The following is a 22,879-nucleotide window of genomic DNA, read 5'->3' as shown; positions in this document are numbered from 1 at the left end:
GGCCCGGGCACGGCGGGCCGAGCAGCGCTGGCGAAGTGGTGTCGCGGCCCAGCCCTTCCTGAGGCGAGCCGCGGCCTGGGGGCCGTGGCAGTCCGCGGTGCTCGGCTCGGGTGCTTGGCCCTGCCCGGCCGGGACAGGCCACGGCCTCGGCTGGGGGCGTGGAGGCGCCTGAGCTGGGCAGCGAGGACGGTGCTGGGCTCCGCGCCGCCCCGGCCCGCCGGGCTGCCCGCCGCCCTCCCCACGGAGCGGGCCAGGCCAGGCCGCCCGGTGGGAAGAAAGGTGAGGCTCAGGGGGCCGGGCAGGTGACTCCTGCTCTGCCTCCGCAGCGCTGGCCATGGCTGCGCCGTGGGAGGACGTCCTGCGTGACGAGGCGGCCGTCCGGGAGGCGGTGTCGGTGGCCGTGGACGCGGCGCTCCTGGAAGGCGTGCTGATGCGGACCGAGGGGGAACCCAACGCGTCGGATGTAAGTGGCAGAGCGGGGTCACGGACGTGTGCTCCATCCTGGCCGGGGTGCCGGTCTGCAAAGCGAGAGCAGCTCGGGGAGCAGACGGCTGCTCTCGTCAACCTGCGTTGCCTTGCAGTGAGCATCCAGCTGCCTGGCTGAAGCGTGGCTGATGCATGGCTGACGTGGGGGCTATAACTCACCCCATCCTGCTGAGGAGTGCATCTCCCTGAGACACCCTGCAATACAGTTTCCCTTTTCCAAGGAGAGAGATCTGGAAAGGTTTGGGAACTTGCCAGGAGCCCTGCGTGTGTGTGGTGGTGGGAGTTCATCCCTCTGTCAGCCTCTCACCACCTGTATGATACTTTGAGCCAGGGGGTTCTTGGAGGGGCCTCTGTTTTTTGGCATGTTCCCAGCTACAAGTCAGCCTTCGCCCCATACCTGGGATAAGGGGATGGTGGTGGCTGGTGCATGGGATTACATCTGGTAGCTGGCTGGGGTGGAGTGCTGGTGCGGGGCTCAGCCTGTTGCAGGGGGATGCTGTGCGAGGTGTCAGAGAAAGAAGAAGTATCCCTGTGCAAGAGAGTTGGAACACCATCGGGGACAGGTCCCTGAGGAGCTTGGGGGCAAGCAGGGAGCTGGCAGAGGAACGAGGAGGGAGGTCTCCACCACGGGGGCTGCTCCTTGATGTCAACCCCATGGTCAGGTCAGGGCTCTGAGGGAGCTTTTATGGGTGAGAGGAAGAGGGAGCCTTGGGAGGAAAGGCCAAACACACTGCCAGTCTCCTGTAAAAATCAAGCTCAATTGGGAATGTCTGTCTGGTGTAATATTTTGGCTTTGAAGGTGGCCCTGTGCCTGAGCTGTGGGGTGAGCCGGGGGTCTGGAGTCACCCCTGGGACTCAGTGAGCAGGGATCAAAGGAAGCGACTCTGATGGCCAAAACCACAGGACTGGCAAACTTACCTTTTCTCTGAAAGTGAAGCATTTTGGAGGCAGTGCTCTCCAGTTAAGGTGAAAACAGAGCATCCTGTGGAGGGAAGCGCTCAGCTCAGCTTGAGCTCCAGAGCAGCTGCTCCTGCCTCAGCAGCACCCCTGGGACACCTCGTGAAGCAAAGCCCTCAAAAGTCGGGTCAGCAGGGTTGAGGCTGTGTGTCTGTACAGAGTGCACTGCGGAAGGCGGGGGGTGGCTTCAGCCTTCAGACAAGCAAAGGAAGCACCTCTTTAGCCCCACTTAAACTGCGTAGACCTGACTGCTCTGCTGCTGCATCCTTGTTTGCAGGTGGTGAATTATGCTCCCTTCACGCTGCTCCCGTCCGCAGTACCAAGTGCCCTGTTTGAACAAGCGTATGCTGTTCAGCAAGATTTTAACCTGCTGGTGGATGCTATTAGTCAAAACAAAGAATTTCTGGAGCATACTCTGGCCAGGTAACTTTCTTGCATGTCGCTTTTTAATGAAATATTTTAAATGCAAAGCATTTATCACCTTTCAGGCATTCCTACCTTCCATCCATTCATGTCTTTCAAGCTGAGGCAAGAGGGCACTCCTGTCCTCTGCAGAAATTGTCTCCTTTGCTGCATTATTTGTCCTAAGATTAATTTCCATCAAGTCTTGGCATTTTGGAGTCTACTTGGTCCTCAGAAGATGGAACATCTGGCCAGGAGTTGACTCCCTGCAATGATCTTCAGTTTTGCCAGTGTTTCAAGCTTGTGAATTCTTGCCTGTGAGCTTGTTGGCCCCAGGGCCTTAAATTCAAATTGCTGGAGTCTTCTTTGAGTCCTGGATTTAGTAGTCTCTTTCAGACTCATTTTGCATCTGCCTGTGGCTATCCGATAACCACCAGTTCTGCTGCCTGCCCGCAGTTATGAAGAGAAGGTGTTTGTTCGTTCCCTCACACCTACCTCTCATCAGTCACCCCGTGTTCCCTGCTTTCCCAGCCATGCCAGGAGGGTGACCCACAAGCTCTGAGTGCTGGAGGACTGGTCATCTCTGGCTCCTGAATTCTGCTGGATTTATCTGTGGCTGTTGCCCTGTGCTTGGAGCAACCATCGTGACTGTGGCCGCTGTAATCTGTAGGGCTGATACTTCCACAGAACCCCTGTCCCTTCCTGCTGCCTGTTCTGTGCTGCCTGTCTGCACAGGTGCTGCTGGCTCTCTGGCACCAGGACAGAGCAAAGGAAACCATTTTCTAGAGTCCTTGTTTTGCTAAAGTCTGACCCCTCTGAGCTGTTTTAGTGCTTGCGCCTCTTCCAGAGCTGGCTGCAACCAAGCTTGTGGGGGCATGTTTATACCCGTGGTTAAGGAATGCAGTGCCTGGGGCTTGTGTGGGCTCAGGCACCTGCCCTGTGCTGCAGCCTGTGCGGTGTCTCAGAGCAGCTCCTTGGACGTGCTGCTCACAAGTAGCTCAGGGATTTGGAACCCTGAGGAAAAGCCAGACCTGTTCTAGCAGGGCTGCTGAAGCACTTGGCACCACAATGTGCAGGATTTGGAGCCCAACAGGACAGGGGGAATTTGCTGACACTTGAGAAGCTTTTTCTATGAACTGTGTGTGCAGGCACAGAGAGACTTCTGATTTTTTTCCTATATCTGCAGAATTCTGCTGCGTTCCTTTGCTTTTGCTTGTCCTGTCTCTCTGACCTGCAAATGAAAGCTGCCTCTGCACAGTGGTGCTTTCTGTAAAGTGGCTGTGCTGAGCAAACTGGATTTGCGTTATGGTTCTGCACTGCAGCCCTTGATGAAGTGTGCATTCATGGTGTGAGATGCTTAACAGTGCTGTAGGACTTGGTGTAGCCACAGCCCTTCTATTTGTGATGGAGAATGTCCCTGGTAAGGCTTTTCTCTGGAGACAAATTAATTTTCTTGTTCCTCTGTGACAGTGTAAGGTGGCTGATCTGGTCTGTCTTCCTCTCTAGCACCATCAAGGTAGATGACTTCACAGCTCGACTCTTCAGAATCCATATGCAAGTTTTGGAGGAAGGCTTGGCTCAGGTACCTTGACAGGAGACCCCAGTGGTCAGCAGCTGTGCCCCATTGTGTTGCAGTGGGATTGCCTCGTCTCTGTCCACAAGCTTGCTGCTGCGGCCTTTGAACCGTCCCGTAGTCAGGCTGGTTGCTCCCTACACTACGAGGTCTCGGTTACAGCCTGTGAGCTCAGGACCTTGCCCTGTTTGACAGTCGTGCCCTTTGGTTAGTGCTGCTGGGAGGGGTCAGGCTTTGACTGGGAGGATTTAATATGGTTTGTCTTTGTCCTCTGGGAGCCTTGGGAGAGTGCAAGGATGTGCACCGTCTCTGGACGTGCTCTGGACAGGCTGTCCCTGTAGAAGCTCCTTTACTCTCATGAGTGTTCTTAACTCCTCTGGAGTACCGAGGAGGGCTGTGGGCCCTGAGCAAGGGCAAGAGCACCCACGAGCAAGTCTTGGCAGAGGTTTTTATCGAAATGAAGGTGGCTGGATCTTCCCCAGGAGGATTTTGAAGCAAGGTCATCAAAGGGATTTGTGGTTAAAGGTAACAGGAGAACCCAGTTCACCTCCCCTCTCTTTCAGTCTGTGTTTTTAGGCATAAACCGCTCTGATTACATGTTTGACTGTGGGGTGGATGGGGCACCGGCTCTGAAGCAGATAGAAATAAACACCATTGCTGCCAGCTTCGGAGGCCTCACCTCCCGCACTGTGGCAGTCCACGGGTAAGGGAGCATCTCTGGCCCGTGCTGCCAGGCGCTGCAGCAACTGCACTGCGTGGCCTGCTGTGCTCCGTGTCTTTGCGTGCTCACCAAACTCCTGCTCCATAGGGCTAGTTGGGGGCTGTCATAGCATTTACAGCACTTTTTTTTTTTTCCCCCCCCCCCCCCCCCGCAGGCGGGTGTTGAAAGTGTTGGGAAAGTCTAAGGAGGCATCGTGCCTGCTGCCCAACAACCCATCGAAAGGGCTTGCCTTGGGTATTACAAAAGCCTGGGAGCTCTATGGCTCTCAAAGGTAAGGAGAGAGGAGGTACTGGAGGCTGGGTTATCTTGTCTCCCCTGGGGATGCACGTTTGATTTTGAAATTACATTCTGAAAGATGCCTGTTTGCTAAACAAGCTGCTCTCAAAGCCTGTGGCACCCTGGGAAGAGCGATGCGGTTGTCATAGCATGCAAGGTGGCTGTGTCGCAGAGGGACCCCAGCAGAGCTGTGTGGTTCAGCAACCCTGCACAGAGCTTGCTTTTCCTCCTGCCTTGTGCATATGCCCCGCACTGGTTTGGTAATTACGCAGGATCAGTACTGCTCTCCCTTTGCATGCTGACCCTTAGAAACACTAGAGAAAATGAGCAGGAGCAGTGCAGAAAGCCTGAATCTCGGAGACGAAAAGTTGGTGATCCTGGGTGCATGTGGAGTGTTTCTGGGTTTAATGATGTCCTTGGTATCTCTTCCAGTGCTGTGGTGATGTTTCTGGTGGAGGAAGTCCAGAGGAACATTTTTGATCAGCGATGTATAGAAAATGAGCTTTGGAACAGGTAAATGTTGAATTTTCCTGGGATGGGAAAGGAAGAAGAGGGTGCAGTTTTGGAAAAGGCAAGCAGAGTGAACTGCTGCCGGAGCATGGTGTTTCCCTCAAGGCAGCTTGTGGGGTGTCTCCAGGCTCACCAGCAGGCATGGCATGGCAACAGGAGCATAGGAGCAGCCTAGGAAAAGATGGAGGTGTGCAGAATCCATTTGCTTTTTATTTTGTCGCCTACTCAAGGATAAAGTCAAAACACTTTATAGTTTCTGGGCCTGTGAGAGGGCATGTCTTGGTATGTAACAGGGCAGCCTTTGTCTTGGACTTGTCACTGCGGTCTGTTATGTGGCTCTCTTCAGCGTGCCTTCGGTGGCCTCCTGCCTAGCCTCTGCACCCACCTTTGTCTTCTCACCAACCTCCCAAAGCCTCTCACCAGCTCTTTGCTGGAAATACCAGCAGCTATCAAAGCATCTGCTCTCCAGATCTGATTCCTTGCTGATTATGTGCCTGTGTAGTCCTCAGAGCTGCACCAGTGGTAGCTTTGCTGTGGGCCAAGTCTCTTAGATGAGACAGTAAGGATTGGAGCAGTGTTAATGAGGGTCCTGCTTACTTTCTGACTTGGGATTGGGCACAGGGTATTTCATAAGAGCTTAACTAACAAAGCTTCAAACTCATTGTGAAAGATTTGGGCAAGGTAAGCAACATGGCAGTGGAGTAAAGGACTGGGGAGAAGGAGTTTGTGCTGGAGCAGTGGGAGGTGTATCGCACTGTCTGCAGCTCAGCAAGTCCACACTGCCGCTGTGTGGAGGAAACACTGTGAAGCGTGAAGGAGGTAAAACATGCAGGAAGTCACTCGCTGTCTGCAGCTCTTGACTTTGAAGCCAACGGGGAGTGAATCTGTTGTGTAGGGATAAAAAAACCAAAATATGACTTCTCTTAGAAACACTTTAGGAGGTGGAAGGTGAGTATAGAGAAGTCCAGGGTGTTTAGGCACATGTTCTGCTTCCTACAGTATTTGGTCTGGAAATGTAGGATGGGTGCTAAGAAGAGGGACTGTTTTGGCCTGTGGGATTTCTCTGGCTCCGCAGTACAAAGCCGGAGGTTATCTGTGAAGGAGCCTACAGAACCTCCTTGCTGGAGCCACTGGTTCCACTTCTAGCTCAAGTAACTATGCCTGGCCTGGTGACTCCCACTCCTCTCTTAACAGGAATATTCGGGTCATCAGGAAGCGATTCAGAGATGTATTTGAAAAGGGGTCTCTGGATGATGCCAAGAGGCTGTATATGTGAGTATGAGCCAAGGTGCACGTTCCTGGCTGTGTGTTGGCCACACAGGGCTGTAAATGGGAATTTTCAACCAAAGCTAGTGGTATATTTTGAGCATAAATAGTGACTTTCTGAGAAAGCAGTTCTCTTCTGTGCTCCAGGCTGCTGCTTCCCCTTAGAGCTGAAATGATTTTGTTTTCACAGTGGTGAGATTTTTGCATACACACATCAGTTCCTTACTGCTGGAAACATAATTTCCCTCCTTCAAGCCGCAGCCTTCAGAGCCCTGCGGGATCTTTACTTCCTCCACATACATCTGCTACGAAAAGTCCTCGCTGTTTTGGAGGCTTCCACAAAGACGTTTCCTGTTTACTGTTCACATGATGCTCTGCCAGTGGGAGTTGCGCTGGGTTGTTAGTGCCAGAGGAGGAAGTATTACATGTCTCTATGGTATCTGCTGGTTTTGAAGGCATTCAGCATTCCTCCTGCTCCCTGTGGAGGTGGGGACATGCGGGTTGTAGATTCCAAGTGCTGGCAGTTGGTCCCAAGTGTGATATTTGTCCTATTTCCAGGGTAATGTGCTTGGAGCTGTACAAGCCTAAAGGAAGATACGGTTTCATGCTGATATTTTTTCTGTGGTTGGGCTAATTTTTCCGTGGTTTGACCTTTGGTACCTCTGCTGTGTTTAGTTAACGAATACATTTGTCATTGCCAGACAGTTAAGAGGAAAGTGTATGCACTGTACTTCTTCCAGAGCATCCTCTCCTCTTGCTGATGAATGCCTTTACAGTTACATTCCCTAGCTGCCAACCGTTTTTGTGCTGCTTTCCTTGGCCACGGCACAGTTTGTGTGGCCAAAGCTTGGGTGTGTGGTGCTATGGGTATGCTGACAGCCCTGCCCTGGCAGGATGTTTTGGTGCCTGGGCAGGTTGTTGAGTTGGTGTCCTGCCTTGAATTGCCACCGGAGAAGGATCCTGTTTCCTCCCTGCTTCAAGAATCTCCCAGGCCTGGCTCGTGGTGGCAAAAGCTAATAAAAAAATTAGGTTCTTGCCTCCCTGCTGGGCCAGATGCCTGAGTTATTGAGACTTTGGTTAGTCAGGGCAGAGGCCAGATGTCAGCTCCCGGTGTCTCAGGACAATGCAAGCCACCTGGGGCTCAGTGGAGAGGAGCCAGGGCTTGCAGTCCTCAGCTTCCTCTGGCAGAGCCAGCCAGAAGCAGGAGGCTCAGGAGGCCAAGGAGAAGTGGCAAATGCTGCAGCGTGTTGCCTGCCTGACCCTGTCACAGCCCCGTTGGTGCTGGGAGGGTTCAGGCAGAGTCAGGCAGGGGCTGGCCTGGCTCTGTGAATCCTTCTGGTTTCTGTTCCAGGGACGGCCAGGAGGTAGCAGTGGTGTACTACAGAGAGGGCTACGTGCCAGGGAACTACAACCAGCAGGTCAGTACTGAGCGCTCTGTTCCAAGAAGCTGCCCACGCCGTGGCCTTGCCTGGTGGGTTTGAAACACCCCATGACCCCAGGGGCATCTGTCCTGTCCTGGATGGAGTTAGTCCTGTGTGGTGTGGCTGATAGCACTGGGAAGCTGTGGCTCTGAGTGCCTGTGGGTGTCCCTGGTGCTCACACAGTGAGAAAAGTGAGTGGCTTGCTTCTCCAGTAACCACTCACGTGGTGACCTCTTACCACAGTGCTGAACTGCTTCTGTACAATATGGGTTAACACAGGTATTGGCACCCGCCAAGCGTTTAGACTTGATCTAGAGAAAAATTTCTGTCCTCTGCTAGGACTATTAGGCTGCAGGTAATAATAATACAGACTAGATCTTGCTGTCATCTGGAGGTGGCAGCTCTGGACGAGCTGGGGAGGGTGTGCAGGCAAAGGCTATGGACTAACCTGGCTGTGCTGTTTCCAGAGGTGGTGGGAAATCCATATATGCAGGTCTGCGTGTCTCTGGAGTGCTATTCCCACCCGCCATCCCTGCCAGGTGGGAGGAGGCAAGTAATATGTCAGTAACTGAACAGAAGAGAGTGCAGAAAACGTTTGTGGGTTTTTTTTTTTTTTTGCCTGACTGGATGGTTGCTCTTTCTGTCTCAGAACTGGGAGGCACGGCTGTTGCTGGAGAGATCAAAGGCAGTGAAGTGCCCTGACATTGCTACCCAACTCGCAGGCACCAAGAAGGTCCAGCAGGAGCTGAGCCGGCCAGGGACGCTGGAGACATTGCTGCCTGGCCACACTGAGGCTGTTGCTCGGATCAGAGCAACGTTTGCTGGACTCTATTCCCTGGACATGGTGAGTGTGTGCGGGGCTGGAGCAGGAATGAACATGCAGACGTGTGCTTGGCCTGCATGATGTTTCTGTTTGGTTAAGAAAATGAGAGCTTTGTTGTGGCCTTGGGGAAACCCTGTTGATCCTCCTCGGAGGGGTCTGTTGAGGAGCCCCTGCTCTGATGAGCCCCTGCCTCTGATGCTTTGCTTTTGCCATCCTTTCCTGCCAGGGTGAAGAGGGTGACAAGATAGCTGCTAAGGCTATCGCTGACCCCGAACGGTTTGTGCTGAAGCCACAGCGAGAAGGTGGAGGTATGAGCTGGAGCGGGTCTGCATGGGTTTTCGTTGCGGTTTGTGCTGTATCCAGGAGAAGCAGTAGCTCTGTGACTGTCCCTGGTCCTTGGTCCTGTGCTGAGGGATAGAAGGAGGGGTGGGGTGGCTGGTAGCCACTTGCAGCCATGGGGACTATTCATGGCAGTAAGGTAGTGCCGCTTCTGGAGGAGGTCTCTAGGCCCGAGCTGGGGTGTGGGGAGCCCAGGCAGCACCTGGGGAGGCAAAGGCTGGGTCTGTTTGGGGCCAACTGCACAACTAGGGCCAATGACTTCTGCTGTGCTGGGAAGTGCTTGACCTGCTGGGTTTTTTGCCAGGGAACAATCTCTATGGTGAAGAGCTTAGGCAGGTTCTGGAGAAGATCAGAGACAGCCCTGAGAGAACCTCCTACATCTTGATGGATAAGATCAAACCACAGCCAGCTATGAATTACTTGCTGAGGGCTCACAGTCCCCTACAAGTGTCTGAGTGCATCTCGGAGCTTGGTATTTTTGGTGTCTACGTCAGGTGAGAAACATGCTTGTGTTACAGGGTGGTTACCCGCTCCAGCCGGCACTTGGGATGGGAGTGTTTTCCCCTCTGCACTGAGCACAGCAGCAGGGCAAATGTCTCTGGGGAGGTGGAGGTACAGAGGACAGATGTGACCGTTGAGTCTCTGCCCCTGGCAGCAGCTCTGTGAGCACCGTTCAGGTGCTGAACTGCTGCTCTGTACCTGCTGCCAAAGAGTTGTTGAAAAAACGCAGAACTGGTGCTGGTGGTTACTGGTGTAACAGTCATGTGGAACTGGGGTGTCTCATCCCTGATTTCTGGAGGTACTTCTTGGGTTCTGAATGCAGCTGCACACTTCTATGAAGCCCCGATGATCTCAGAAATATCTGAAGGCTTAATAGAGTTGTGTTCAACCCTAAATACCTGCTGCTTTTGTTTAAAACCCTCTTAGGCCCATAGAAATGTTTCCATGGCCTATAAATTAAAGCCCTTCTCATACAATTTTAGAAACAAATGTACTCTGGCAGTGTTCACAACCTGCCACTGGCTGTGTGCAGAGCAATCAGACTGAAATGGCCCTGCTGAGAAAGGTACTCGCTGGCAGGCACAAAACAGGCGCAGCTCCATTGTCCACAGAGCCCCGAGGCCTCTGCATTAGCCTGGGGCCTTTTATACGCCATTACCTGCCCTGCGCTGTGGCCAGGAACATGACTCAAAGTGTCCAAGATGGTAGAAATGCCAGAATCTTTCTGGTCTGCAGGTGCTCAGTGCCCTTTTCTTTGCAGACAGGGCAAGGAGATGGTGATGAACAAGGCTGCCGGCCACCTCCTGCGGACGAAGGCGATCGAGCACGCAGATGGCGGGGTAGCGGCCGGGGTGGCAGTGCTGGACACCCCTTACTTGGTGTGAGGAGGCGATGCCACATCTCGCTCTGCTGCCTGGAGAGCTGATCTGCCACAGGGGTGTTCTCCTTGGGGTGTGCTTACCATGGTCTTATGTGCTGGGGACTCTGTGGACACGACTGCTCAAATGTCCTGGCCTGCCAGCCCCAGCTTCTCCTCTGCAATTCCTGCTGCAGGAAGAAGGGACTCCCTTGCTGTGCCTGCTTAGGGGTCCTTGCCCCACACCCATCCCAAGCTGTGGCCTCCTGGGACTGTATTGGTCTGGGTATTCCCTTGGGGTCTAGCTCGTGGGCAGGGGTACAGCAAAGCTGAAGGCACCTGTGCTGTTCCTGATTTTGTGCTCCTTGATGCTACCTTATTTCCAGAGACATATAAACCCAAAGCCTAGGGCATGGGAGGAGGAGGGTGGATGTGTGGCTCAGTGCTTTCCAGGTTAAAGAGGGGAGCCCTGCTCCACATGCCCAGGGCCCCTCCAGCCCTGCCTCTGGTGCTGCTGCCCCCATTTCTACATCTCCCTGTGCCTGAGGGTCCTCATGGCTTCTGTGCAAGGGACAGCGGCCCTGGTGTAATTTGCCCAAGGGCCTTTTGCTTTGCCCACTTCCTCTTTTGTTGGATCAGGTACTCATCCCAAACAGTGCCTCTGCATGATGCAAGGCAGGGCAGGAGGGCTGCATCTGTTCCCCTTGCCTCCTGCAGCCTTGTCCAACAGGTACCCCCAGCCTGGCCTAAGAATCCCTCAACAGTGGTAGCAGATCCCACCATGATGGTGAATTGGAACCTTGTGTTGCAGCCAACATGTTGATTAACCCCACATGCCCATGCCAATGCCTCCCACATGCACCAAGCATCTCCTGCCTCCTCTGCCATGGTACCTATAGCCCAAGAGCAGTGTCAGGGAGCCCTGACTGCAGCAATGGTCCTTCTGGGATGCTGAGACTGGGAGCTTTGGGGTGAGGAAGCAAAGGAAGTACAGGAGAGGCTGAGCTGGCCCAGCCCCAGCTGCCAAGGGCTTCACTCTGGGACCAGCAGCAGTAGATAGCAAGAAGCATCTCCAGCCAGGTTTCACAAACTGGTGGGAACAGTGCAGCAGCAGAGGGATATGGAGGAGTGGGGGCTTTTCTTCCCCAGGTCTTCTGTCTCTTCCACTACTCCCTCTTCTTCCTCACTGGAGCAGTTCAAGGGGAGATATAAAAGATGCACTTTTCTGGCAGTGCACTGGCAGCTGCCACTCTACCCTTCTGGTGACACCAGAAAGGAGCAGTGTAAGGCCAATGAACACACCAATTGACACACCTGCACCCTGCTGTGCCTGCTGCTTTGCAGGCATTGTGTGCTTCAATCCTTAATCTTTCACCTTGGAGAGAGTTCAGTTCTGTAAGTGTGACTGATTCTACCATTCCCAGGGGGTCGATTACCCCCAGCCAGAGATTAAAACATACGTGCCATCTGAACACTGTTCTTCTGCCAGTTTTGTCTGAGACTGGCAGTGAAGGGGAGGTGTTTGCCTCCTCCCTGGCCAGGCATTTGCCTGTGCACGGCCCTTTCAGATACCTGCACAGCACCACGCTGGACAGGGGTCCTGGCATCCAGTGGATGGAGAGCTGCTGGGGTAAGGGGTGCCAGGTAAGATGCCAAGTTGTATCTATCTCAACAGCAGCATAGATGATGCTGTCCATTAGCCTTAGTGGACCAATGCTGGCTGGAAACCAGGGAGAAACAAGAGATGTAGGCTCCAGCCCCTGGAATCAGAGCTTCTGCCCTGGCCCCAGCACAGACTGAGCCAGAGCCTGCCCTTCCCTGAAAGCCTGCCCAGTTACCATAGAGGAAGGGACCTTTGGAGGCCATCTAGTCCACCCCCCACCCCCCCCCCAAGCAGGGCCATCTTCAACTACAGCAGGTTGCTCAGAGCCCCATCCAACCTGACCTGGGATGTTTCCAGGGATGGGAACATCTACCACCTCTCTGGGCAACCTGGGCCAGTGTTCCACCACCCTCATTGTCACAGTGTCTTCCTTGTATGTAGTCTGAAGCTGCCCTCTTTTAGTTTAAAACTATTTCCCTTTCTTGCAACAGGCCCTGCTAAAAAGCCTGTCCTGATCTTCCCTATAAGCCCCTTCCTTTCAGTCCTGGCCAGCTGCAATAAGGTCTCCCTTGAGCATTCTCTTCTCCAGGCTGAACACCACCAACTCTCCCAGCCTGTCCTCATGGCAGAGCTGTGCCACCCCTCTGAGTATCTTTGTAGCCTCCTCTGGACCTGCTCCAACAGGTCCATTAGGGCATGTTGAGTACCCACTCAACAGTAAACAAGCACCTACAACCCATGCACACAGTCTAAGCCTGGTTCCATTTTGTTTCCTTGAATTTTATTCCATTTTGCATAAAATTCTAGCTGTTTCCAGCCAAAATTACGTAGCAGACAAAGAGTAACAGAGGAGGAGAGATGATGCAGGAATCTTTGTCAAGGAGGCAGCATGAGCCAGTGGTAGAGAGCCATGAGTGGGACACTGGCTCACAGTGAGGTTATAGATCACAGACAAGTGCTGTGCCAGTGAGAGCAGCAGGTAAGAAGTGAGACCTGGGACTTGAACAACAGCCCCCCAGAGCACCCACACTACTTGCCCTGAGCAACCAGCCTCAGAGGCAGTTGCCTCATCCTTTTCAGCCCAGCCAAAAGTCAGGTCAGTTTGCAGGTAAAGCCTGTATATTGGCACTCCCCAAAACAGCTGCTGCAGCAAGTTTTAAAGCCCATTTCTCCTTTGGTTTAAGTGCAAAAATCAAACAGTTCACATGCAATTTTCATAAAGACATTACAAAGGAGGTATCTCTCCCAGCTCAACCCAGGGCTGGAGTTAAAGGTAATTCATCTGAAGAATGGCCTTGGCAGTACCCTTGTGATGTTCAGGCTCTTGGGCCAGAGGTTGTGGGGTTTACCTCTCATCATAACAAAACCATGTCAGATTTAGGCAAAAGCTAACTTTAAGTTTCTTCTACTGTTTTTTTCCTGATGAGAAAACATCATCTAGGACTAACACAGCCCTGCCTGCCTTGGTTTCTTTGCTGTAGCAACAGTCATGGTACACTACAGCCCAGCACCTGGTTTTCCTGCAACGGGAAAGGTGCTTCTGCATGGCTTTGTTCCCCCTCCATCCTTTGGTATCAAGAGCACCCACTCCTGCCCCAGGCCTTGAAAGGAGCATCCAGCTGCACAGCCTCTGAATTCAGCCATGAGCTGGTGGCAGCCATGCTCTATGGAGCATGTTGGACCAAGACTTTTCCTCCCAAGACCATCCGTGGCTCCCCATTGTGCCCATGGCCAGTGAGGGACCAGGATTGGGAAAAAAAACACCCCAGATGGCACCATGCAGTTAAGAAGTAGCAGATCTTGGTACCAAATTGCTCTTAAAAACCCTGTTTACAGCACAGAGCTCCCCTGAGCCCCTTTCAAGCTAGGGGACCTCTGCTAGCAACAGGCTTGGACAGTGCATGCAAGACTCAAACTCAGCTATGCAGTTATGGTGTGAGAGTGTTTTTAAGTTCTCCCACAGCTTACAGCACTCCAAGTAGAAGAGGAAGCTGAGCTGGTGTACAGGCAGTGGCCCGTGAACCTCCCCTGGCTGCCTGCATTGAGTAACTCCAGCACCACTTCCCCTCCAACCCCCGAAGTTCCTTCTCACTGTGCGCAAGGTTCCATGTGAATTACATAAAATTAATTAACACCCCCCGCCCCCCCCAAAAAATTAAAATCAAGAACAAGGTGCTGAAAAGGGAAGAGGGCGAGTCCCTCTGCGCACGAGGCTCAACCTCAGATGTACGATACTCATCTGGATCACGATGCACAGACTCCTCCAAGGCATGGACATGCTTAGCGAGACGCGGCCTCTCCCTCATTCATAATGTTTGTACATTCAATTCAACAGGTGAACGTTTCCTTCCCGGGGCAGACAGCGGTTGTTCAAGGGACCTGCTCACCAAGACACTGCTGCTGCTACAGTTCTGCTCAGCAGGGACAGGCAGGTCATACTGCTACTATTTAGTGTCACATCTGCTGTTGAAAAGATGTTTTATGATGCCCGGGTTTGCCAAGGTGGAGATGTCCCCCAAGTCTTGGTCATTTTTGGCAATCTTCCTTAATATCCGTCTGGTAATCTTTCCTGTAACGACAGCCACAAAAGGAAAGCAGGAATCAGGATCTCTCCAGCAACCTTAGCAGGAGTGGGGAGTGCCCAGACCTGCAGCATCCTGTTTTCCCTGAGGTTGCCTCCCTCCAGAGTTGAGTGGCCCTGGAAAAGCAATTTAGAGCCAATTTCCTTCCACTGGCAGGAACTACTCAGTGTGCTCCCCAGCCTGTCACTGGCCCCTCACCTGAGCGGGTTTTGGGCAGGCTAGGGGCATGCTGGATGTAATCAGGCGTTGCTATCGGTCCAATTTTTTCTCGTACTGAAAAAAAAAAAAAAAGATGTTTTCATTGTAGGCATTAGGAGATACCACACACATCCTTTTCAGGCAGGACGACAAAGTTAAGACATGCAGAGCCCAGCTCCTGGAGAACCTGGTAGGGCACTGCTTAGGGGTGCTGCCCCTGAGCCTCCGGGCTGTGGGAGGGGGCAGCAAGACCTGCAATGCCAACAGGGCCATAGGCACATCTTCCCAAAGGCAAGAGCACTCCATTTTCAATTCTCTCCATCTTCAAGAGACCTTTATAATGGCTACACCAATCACTATTGCCATTTTGATAGAGCAAGGACTGATTCCCTGTTGGGTTCCTCCAGAGAAGGAAGTGCTATGGGTCTGTTTCACATATTAAATGCTGCAGTCTGTTGTGGCAATGAAAGAGCTCCCTTGAGACCAGAGCACAAACGCCCAATACTACCCCAAAGCAACCAAACAATCCTCACAGCAAGTTGAAATCTGCCGGGAGAACTGTAGGAGCCATGCCCACACAGGAAAGCACTGTTGCAAACGAAAGCCTTCTGGGTAGCCTGGCTCTTCAGGCGGCTGCCAACTCCCAAGAGGTAGAGATGGCACCATGTGAGCGGCCAAAGGCCAGGAGAACTAATTTTAGTCTTCGCCAGCTGTGCTCTCCAATCAGAGGGGGCACCTTGTCGCAGTTGTCCATGCCACATTCCCCAGACTACATGCACCCTCTTTCAAGCACCCAAGCCCTTAACCCCTCCATCGCCTGCCCAGCACTGTCCTCCCTCTCCCTACAATATAACCTCCAAAATATTTGTCTGTTGCTACCTTGTTTTTTCAGCTCATCCGTCAGGTTCTTGGTGAACTCGTGGCCATCTCTCAGGGTCACAAAGCAGTAGAGGCACTCGCCTTTCAGGGGGTGTGGGTGGCTGACCACTGCAGCCTCCGAGATGGCAGCATGCTCGAGCAAGGCTGACTCCACCTCTGCGGTGCTCAGCAAGTGGCCTGGAAGCAAGGAGAGGCAGCGCTTTACGGACCCGCACAGGGCTGGGGTCCTGCAGCCTCCCAGCAGCTGGGAGGAAGATACCTGCAGGTGTAAAAGGCCCTAAACTATAGGTCTGTTCTCCCTCCCACCTTTAGGCTTCTTTAAGAGATTATGAACTGTTCACAGTCATGGGATTAAACAAAGCACAGGCTGAGGCGGAGCTGGATTTGGTAAGAGAAGACCTGCCCGCATGGTCAGCTGGAAGGTGCAGAGGAGGAAGAAGGCTGGCTCTGCAGAGCCCAGGAACTAGCCCTGCTATGCACTGTTGCAGCTCATCATGGTGAGGAGCCAAAATGACACTCCACATCTCAGGGCAGGGGCACAACTCACTCCTGCACACCTCTGCTCCTGTACCTGCACTCTGACATTCTGTCCCTGGACTGCTGTCACAGAAAACCACAGGAAGGTGGTCAACTCCCAGAATGATCAGTTGGTGGAGGATCAACCACTGATCACTGGTCAGATGAAAGGATCTAGTTTGATGCAGGGACAAGTACAGCAGCGTCTCATAGCCAGCAGTAAGTACCTACAGGCTACAGCCTCCAGGAAAGGAGCCATTAAATGCAGTATATGGAAAATGATGAGGTGAGAAGCAGCTGAATCTCAAAGACTCCCTCAAGAGAGGGGGGAGAATCTCCATCTCTGTAGACACAGCCCCCAGCAGCCTGATCCAGCCTTGAGGTTCACCTTACATGGAGCAGCAGGTTGGATTAGGGACCACATGGTACTGCCCAACCTCTGTGATTCCCTGTGGCCTTAAATCCTTCAGCACAGAGGCACCCTGGTTGGTTAAGGACCTCCTCTAAGAGGTTACAGAAGGTTCCTTCCCTCCAGCGAGTTGTCTCCAACGGAAATGATGCAGAAAGTCACCAAGGCACAGACTCGTCTGCCTCTGAAATAACCCTGACCCAGCAATTAGATCCACTTCAAGGACAGATTGCTGGGCAGAGTCACAGATGCAGAACCATCCCCCAAAAAGCAAGGCAGCTCTTTTAACTAGTGTCAGAAACGGATGCAGAAATGTCCCCCATAAAGCAAGGTGTGTCTCAGTGTCAGAAAGCACATTGGTCCCCACTGAAGCCAAAACTCATTCTTACCAGAAACATTCAACATGTCATCAATTCTCCCTGTGATCCAGTAATAACCATCTTTATCTCTCCTGCAACCTAAAAATAGACAGAATGACAGCGTGAGGAAGCAGAGCCAGCCCTCGGAACAATTGATAAGGGATTCTGAGGCCAGGACACAGCAAGATTCAAACTGCTGTCCCCAGCCCCTGCTGCCATGCACTCCCCGGACAACCTTACCGTCGCCTGTCACATAGTACCCAGGGAACTTCTTGAAGTATGTGGTTTCAAATTGCTGGTGGTTTCCATACAGTGTGCGCATTATTCCTGGCCAGGGCTGCTTAAATACCTGATGGTGAACAACGCAGATCTGGGTCAGTGAGAGCAAAACCAATAACCCAGGCTTTGCACCACGGCGGCAAGAGATGCATCGCAGTCTTTGCATACGGTGATAGAGATGCTAGAGAGATGTCTGAGGGTCCCCACTCATGGCTACTTGCTGCCCAGTGCTGTTCTATCGGGCAAGTCTCACCAGGCTTGGCACGGGGGAAGGAGCTTGGCTGAAAAGTTGTTCCCATCCTCCTGCCTTGCCCACATGTGCAAGTGCATTTAACGATCAGTTCAACAGTTTGTTTACAAACTGTAAAGGTCCCAGTAAGTTATGGCATTGAAGAGAGTTCCAACCACCCAGCGAGGTCCCTTATGGGGATCCAGAGTAAGCAGAGCTGTCTGTCTGCTACCAGAAAGGTCCTGCACCTCACGGGGAACAGACAAAGGGAAGGTGGGGAAGATCAGTCCTCCTTTACCAGGTAGCCTTCTGCTTCTCCTTCCAGCTCTTCCCCTGACTCGTTCAAGATGGCAGGGACCACACCGAAGAAGGGGAACGTCTGCCAAGAGGGAGCAAGACGACACAGAGGTGAGCCCACATATTGAAACCCATGAACCAGAGGGAATGGGAGGCAGAGCAAGGGCAGCTTTGGAGAGGCTGTAGTACATGGGGCCTGTGAGCACAGCTGGCCAGGCCTGGGATTTTGGGTGGTGGCCACCTGCCCACATGCACCACTGTCCCACAACCACCCTGGCAGTCTGGAAACCACCAGGCCATGGTACAGACAGTGCCAGCTGCTGCTGCAGGGCCCTGCCACAGCCCCGGGGGAGGAGAACAGAAGTACTCACAGCAGACCCTGGTTTCATGGGGGTGGCAGCAGGGAGGGGTGTCAGCATGTGGCCACCCTGCAAACAGAGGCAAAAACGAGTGAGTTTGGGCCATGCCAGCCTGTTGCACAGATGTTTGCATCGGCTCTGGTCACATCACATCCCAGTCAGATGCAGGCTGCTCGGGACAGTTGTGGAGACAAGGCCTTGGGAAGGATATGGCAGGGAACAGGGAGCCTGTGCTTGGGCACACAACTTTGGAGCTGCTGGGGGAAAGAGGAGGAGAGCAGGGTCCAGATCTGACCTTGGCAGGACCCTTTGGAGAAGGTGGTCTTGCCTTGGAGCCTGTTTGAGGTCCAGTAAAGAAAGGAGAAGGGGAACCAACACTTGCAGGCCACACCAGAGTCTCCTGGGCAAGCAAAATAACTAGTCCACATAGCACCAAAGAAACACTACAGCAAACCTGCAAAGACACCCTACAGGGAGCACAAGGGAAAGAGATCCCAGGGACATCCAGGTGAGGACTCACTGTCTCCGTCTGCCAGAACGTGTCCACAATGGGACACCTCTCTTCTCCCACCACACGGTAGTACCACAGCCAGGCTTCAGGGTTGATAGGCTCGCCGACACTCCCCAGCACCTTCAGAGATTTCCTGCTGTGCCTGCAGAGAGGAAGGGGCTGGCAGGGGTTCAGCAGGCCATGGAGAGCAGCAGCTGTGAACCTGCTGCACAGCAGAGCCTGCAGGAACCCCTGAACTACCTGAAGTGTACTTGGGGCTTCCAGGCATGGATCAGACCCTTAGCCCTCTTTTGTGGGGGAAGAAAGGAGACCTCTGTGGTTTTGGTGTTTCCCATGCCAAGCTCCCACTTGGCCCTTCTCTGTCCCTTCCTTGGGCCAAGGAGCAGCGTGCAGAAAGGCTCTCTGCCCAGTACATCTCTGTAAGCTCTGGGTCAGGAGCAGGGAGAACCTGTGATCTCTGAGCTTATCTGCAGCTTACAGTGAAAGAGGAGGACCTGCTCAGAAGTGCCATAATGAAGTTAGTGCTGGAAGTGCAGAAACACGGCCTGCATATTGCTCTGTAGAAAGCAGAAGATCCTCGTCTGTTCAGAAAATACACTGGGGAAGCTGCTGCTCAGAGAGGAAGCTGGGGCCCCAGTCCCCCACTGGGATCCTCTGGCTGTGCCACAGCCAGGGATCCCCATGCCACTGGGAACTGGCACTCACTTTTTGACGGGCTCCTCCCCATGCTTCATCAGCAGCCGGATGGCTGTGGGTGCTGTGTAGAACTTGGTCACCTTGTACTTGTCAACAATGCTCCACATTCGCCCGACATCCGGGTAGGTGGGGACACCTTCAAACTGAGCAGGAGACAGGGCAGTGACATGGCCATTCCTTACTACTACTGACAGCACCTTCCCAAGCAGGAGGAGCCAAGAGCAACAGGGAACACCAGTTGAACCCTAGCATGTCCTTATAGGAATGCCAGGGGCACCATGCAATGAAAGCAGCCCGGTCCAGTGACCTCTCTTAACTGCTTGCCTGAGATGGATTTGGTATCACCTCACCCTAGGTCTCCTAGAAAATGTCCTCCAAAACACCCTAGAAGCACAGGCACTTGGGTGGCTACCACAGTGACACAGTCCCGCCAGCACCTGCCCACATGGTAAAGGGTGAGAGGTCCAAACACAGTGACAGAACCACAACAAAAAGTACCAGGAACCAAAAAGGGCTCCCCCAACATGACAGTGGTTTTCCTGCTGGCATTTCCCTAGGGAGTCTTGGGAAATGTCTCCTCTGTCTCCCTGATTTCTATACAAGTTACAGCCATACACTGCCAAGGGAGATACAAGCACAGGAGTCAAATGCAGGTTGTCAAATCAGCAGTGAGAACGTCACTCCTTGCTCCCGGTCCAGCTTCCACATTACCCTGCAGCAGCCCCAGCTCCCCTGGTACACAAGGCTTGGTACTTCTAAAGAAAAGAAACGGGAGCATTTGAAAAAATTAACCACCCAAAAGCCACCCAAAACTAGCCCCACTGTCTGCCACCAAGCAGCCACCCATGCCCTCCTTGGGGACTGCGACCCTTCCTTGCAGAGCCCAGCGCACTGCGCACAAGTGAGAAGCAAGCTCATCACAGAGCAATGCACGGATGCAGCTCAGCACCACAATCTCTACTTCTTGGAGTAAAAGCACCCAACACTTACTAACACACTAGTTGCCCCATTTGCCAAGGGTCCATAAGTGAGGTAGGAATGGCCCGTTATCCATCCAATGTCGGCTGTACACCAGTAGACATCCTCAGGTTGGTAATCAAACACATATTTAAATGAGGTCGCAGCAAAAAGCATGTATCCACCCACTGTATGCAGCACACCCTATGAGGAGAAGGCACAGAACTGTCAGGGCAAGCTCCCACCAGGGCCCTTGCTCTCTCAGGCCAAGCTGAGCATCACAGGTCCACAGCAGGAATGACCAGCAGAGCCCCTTTCCCAAGACCACCGTGGCTCCTCTTCCTACTGGGGCCTCCCAACGTGACCCTCACCAGTTCCCACAGCCAAGGTGTTACTGCGGTTCAGCCCAGCCCCATGGGCGGTTAGCTGGGAAGCATACCTTGGGTTTCCCAGTTGAACCACTTGTGTAGAGGATGAAGAGTTCGTCCTCTGAGTCGCACCACTCAGGCTCGCACTCCGTGCTGGCACTGCTCATCAGCTCGTGCCACCACACATCCATGGCTGGGTTCCAGGGGGTCTGAGAACAGCAGAAGATTAGAAACAGGCCCACCCAAAAGCAAGAGAGGGCAGGGATGAGGGGTGAAGCCCCCACCTCACCCCCCTCATGGACAATCGAGGCAGATGTTCACAGCACAGCTTCTGCCCCGGAGCTGCTTGCTGCAAACCATGCACCAGAGCTGCCGCTCCTACTCCCGAAGCTCCTTTTCACAGCCCACAGCCATGAGGAAAAAACTTTGAACACAGACTGGCTGCAAGACCTGAAGCAGATTGTCCAAACCACTGGTAACACTGATAAATCCCTCTCCACAGCAGCCAGGAGAGGGCCTGCAGCAGCAGCTGCTCTGTGCTCCCACAGCAAACAGGCTCCTCCTGCCCTCCTGCGCTGCCTGAGCTGCAGTCGAACAGGGAAGCAGCAAGTCTCCCTCAGCACAGCCACACACCCACTGGTCCCGCACACCTTGCGGGGACCCTTATGGCAGCACGGCCCATGACAGACAAGAATATGGTGGGCTCACCCCGCTTTGGCCCTGCAGACCCAAAAAAAACCTGTTATCTGGATTTTAAGGTAATTACCCTGGTAAGATGTGACTGCTCCAATGTGGAACCACCCAGCACTGGCTGCCCGAAGGAGCTGACTGAGGATGCCAGAGCTGTAACAGAGCCCCCAACACTTGTGGCTAGTGGGCAGAGGTCACCCCAAGAGCTGTGCTAGCTGGCTACCTCTGCAGGTGGCACAGTTCAGTGCGAGACCTAACTCCATCCAACCTTCTTGCTTTTCCTCAGAGGAGCTTGGGAACAGCCGAGCACAGATCTCCACTTGCCACATCTCTGAGGGCAGGCATGCTGACCCAGGGCCTTGCAGCTCCCAGTTGGGGCACATCTCCTTGCAGAGCTAGGGCACTTTGGGCAGGCACAGCCTGCGCAGAGTCCCCCACAGCTCCCTCAGCGGGGGTGCATGGAGGCATGGAGAGCAGCCACAGGGACACACGGTGACTCTGCAGCCCTAAAGATATTCATGTGCCATTTGGAGGTACCGGAACCCCACAGCCCAGCACGCAGCTCCTGCACACATGGCGCCAGGGACACTAGCTGCTTGACAGCCTGGCATAACCAAGCCCACCTGGAAAGTTCTCACAGGTCCCCAGGGCTCCTGGCTTTACATGCAGGAGCAGCTTCCACAAGTCTGTCCCACCAGCAAGCTCCCAGCAAGGCACAAGATCAAACAAGCACAAGGTAGGCTCACACTGCCCATCCAACAGTTGCTTTCTTGCATCCCTCCTTCAAGGATCCCTCCATTTTAGTACCCAACTGCCACTGCCCCACAGAGGAGACCAGACCCACAGCACAGCATGCAGCCCCTGAGGCCGGGCCTGCCTCTGCCTGCCTGCTCAGGGCGGTCCTGAGGCCACAGCTCCTCAGATGGGGCAGGCAGAGTCCACACGTTGGGTCTGAAGCTCCAGGTTTGCTGCCCGTGGCACGCTGCCACAGCCGGAAATTTGCGGGCAATCCCTGCCAGCCTCACCGCAAAGGGAAGCACGGTGCGAAAGCGGCTTTTAAAAGGCAGAGAGATGAACTGTCATCCAAACGCTGACAGCGCATCCCAGTGGTTCTGCATTTCCTCCTGTCAGCACGCTGACGTGCGCTGGGGGGGGTGGTATGGATGCAGATTAGCTTCCAGCAGCAAAGTTGTTGGCACTGCATTCACCCCGAAACCATGGGGAGCTCTGGCCGAGCGGCAAGGGGTATCTACTGCTAACATGCAACTGCTGGTAACCCAGTTAGGAAGGCATGTGTGGCTGTGCAGAGTCGGAGCAGTTAGGAGGGGAAGTGCCACAAGGAGGAAGGCAGTGCTGCATGTAAATACCTTGGGATGGAGTCTCTGTGAGCTCTCAGTCTTTTTTTCCTGTTAAAAATCCACAAAGAGGGTGTGAAAGTCGAGAAGCAGGGGATCCACAGCAGGCTTTGCAGGCAGGGAGCTGAAAGCTCACAGGCCCAGATGCTGGGAAACTATCCTGGCAGGCTGGAGAGCGCTCAGATCTGGGGCCAGGCCAGGAGATGCCCTCTGAGCAAAAGCCTATCCGTTTCTGTCACCTTCCCTGGGTACCGCTGCCTCTGTGGCACATCACAGAGGCCACCCCCTACACGTGGCCCGCTGGGTGCAGAAGCACAGAGCCAGCATACAGCCCACGGACCTGCCGATAGCGTTACACAAGCCAACGGCATGGTAAGAACACGCTCACGAGGGAAAGCAACCTTTATTAAAGTGTCTGAACAAGTAGAGCAGCAAGAGCCAAAGGGTAAGACCCCCCCTCC

General features: G+C 53.6%; 2 protein-coding genes across 3 annotated transcripts in view; one reads left to right on the top strand and one right to left on the bottom strand.

The window, feature by feature from the left end:
- Window positions 1-334: 334 nt before the first annotated feature.
- Window positions 335-10,159, top strand: GSS (glutathione synthetase; the record flags this gene model as incomplete). The annotated part of the gene is made up of 12 exons (XM_082007369.1): window positions 335-463; window positions 1,721-1,866; window positions 3,352-3,427; window positions 3,982-4,121; window positions 4,294-4,410; window positions 4,848-4,928; window positions 6,120-6,197; window positions 7,543-7,609; window positions 8,262-8,456; window positions 8,662-8,743; window positions 9,079-9,268; window positions 10,036-10,159. The coding sequence occupies 12 exons, from the start codon at window positions 335-337 to the stop codon at window positions 10,157-10,159; spliced, it is 1,425 nt and encodes a 474-aa protein (XP_081863495.1).
- A 4,019-nt stretch (window positions 10,160-14,178) lies between these two features.
- The window catches only part of ACSS2 (acyl-CoA synthetase short chain family member 2), a gene marked incomplete at both ends in the record, with an annotated part of 31,474 nt that continues 22,773 nt past the window's right edge, over window positions 14,179-22,879 (bottom strand). Inside the window, 12 exons of one of the 2 annotated variants that reach the window (XM_082007263.1) lie at window positions 14,179-14,303; window positions 14,515-14,589; window positions 15,394-15,570; window positions 16,708-16,776; window positions 16,918-17,026; window positions 17,484-17,564; window positions 17,854-17,910; window positions 18,362-18,494; window positions 19,058-19,191; window positions 20,039-20,209; window positions 20,445-20,582; window positions 22,431-22,469. In XM_082007263.1, coding sequence (XP_081863389.1) covers window positions 14,179-14,303; window positions 14,515-14,589; window positions 15,394-15,570; window positions 16,708-16,776; window positions 16,918-17,026; window positions 17,484-17,564; window positions 17,854-17,910; window positions 18,362-18,494; window positions 19,058-19,191; window positions 20,039-20,209; window positions 20,445-20,582; window positions 22,431-22,469 — 1,308 coding nt within the window. The remainder of the gene's footprint in view (window positions 14,304-14,514; window positions 14,590-15,393; window positions 15,571-16,707; window positions 16,777-16,917; window positions 17,027-17,483; window positions 17,565-17,853; window positions 17,911-18,361; window positions 18,495-19,057; window positions 19,192-20,038; window positions 20,210-20,444; window positions 20,583-22,430; window positions 22,470-22,879) is intronic. The other variant, XM_082007264.1, reaches the window with a different exon arrangement.

The sequence above is a fragment of the Phaethon aethereus genome, assembly GCF_964289735.1.
Source record: "Phaethon aethereus genome assembly, chromosome: 16".
NCBI classification, from domain to species: Eukaryota; Metazoa; Chordata; class Aves; order Phaethontiformes; family Phaethontidae; genus Phaethon; species Phaethon aethereus.
Note: the sequence above shows the minus strand (reverse complement) of the source record. Positions and strands in the feature narration are given on the sequence as shown.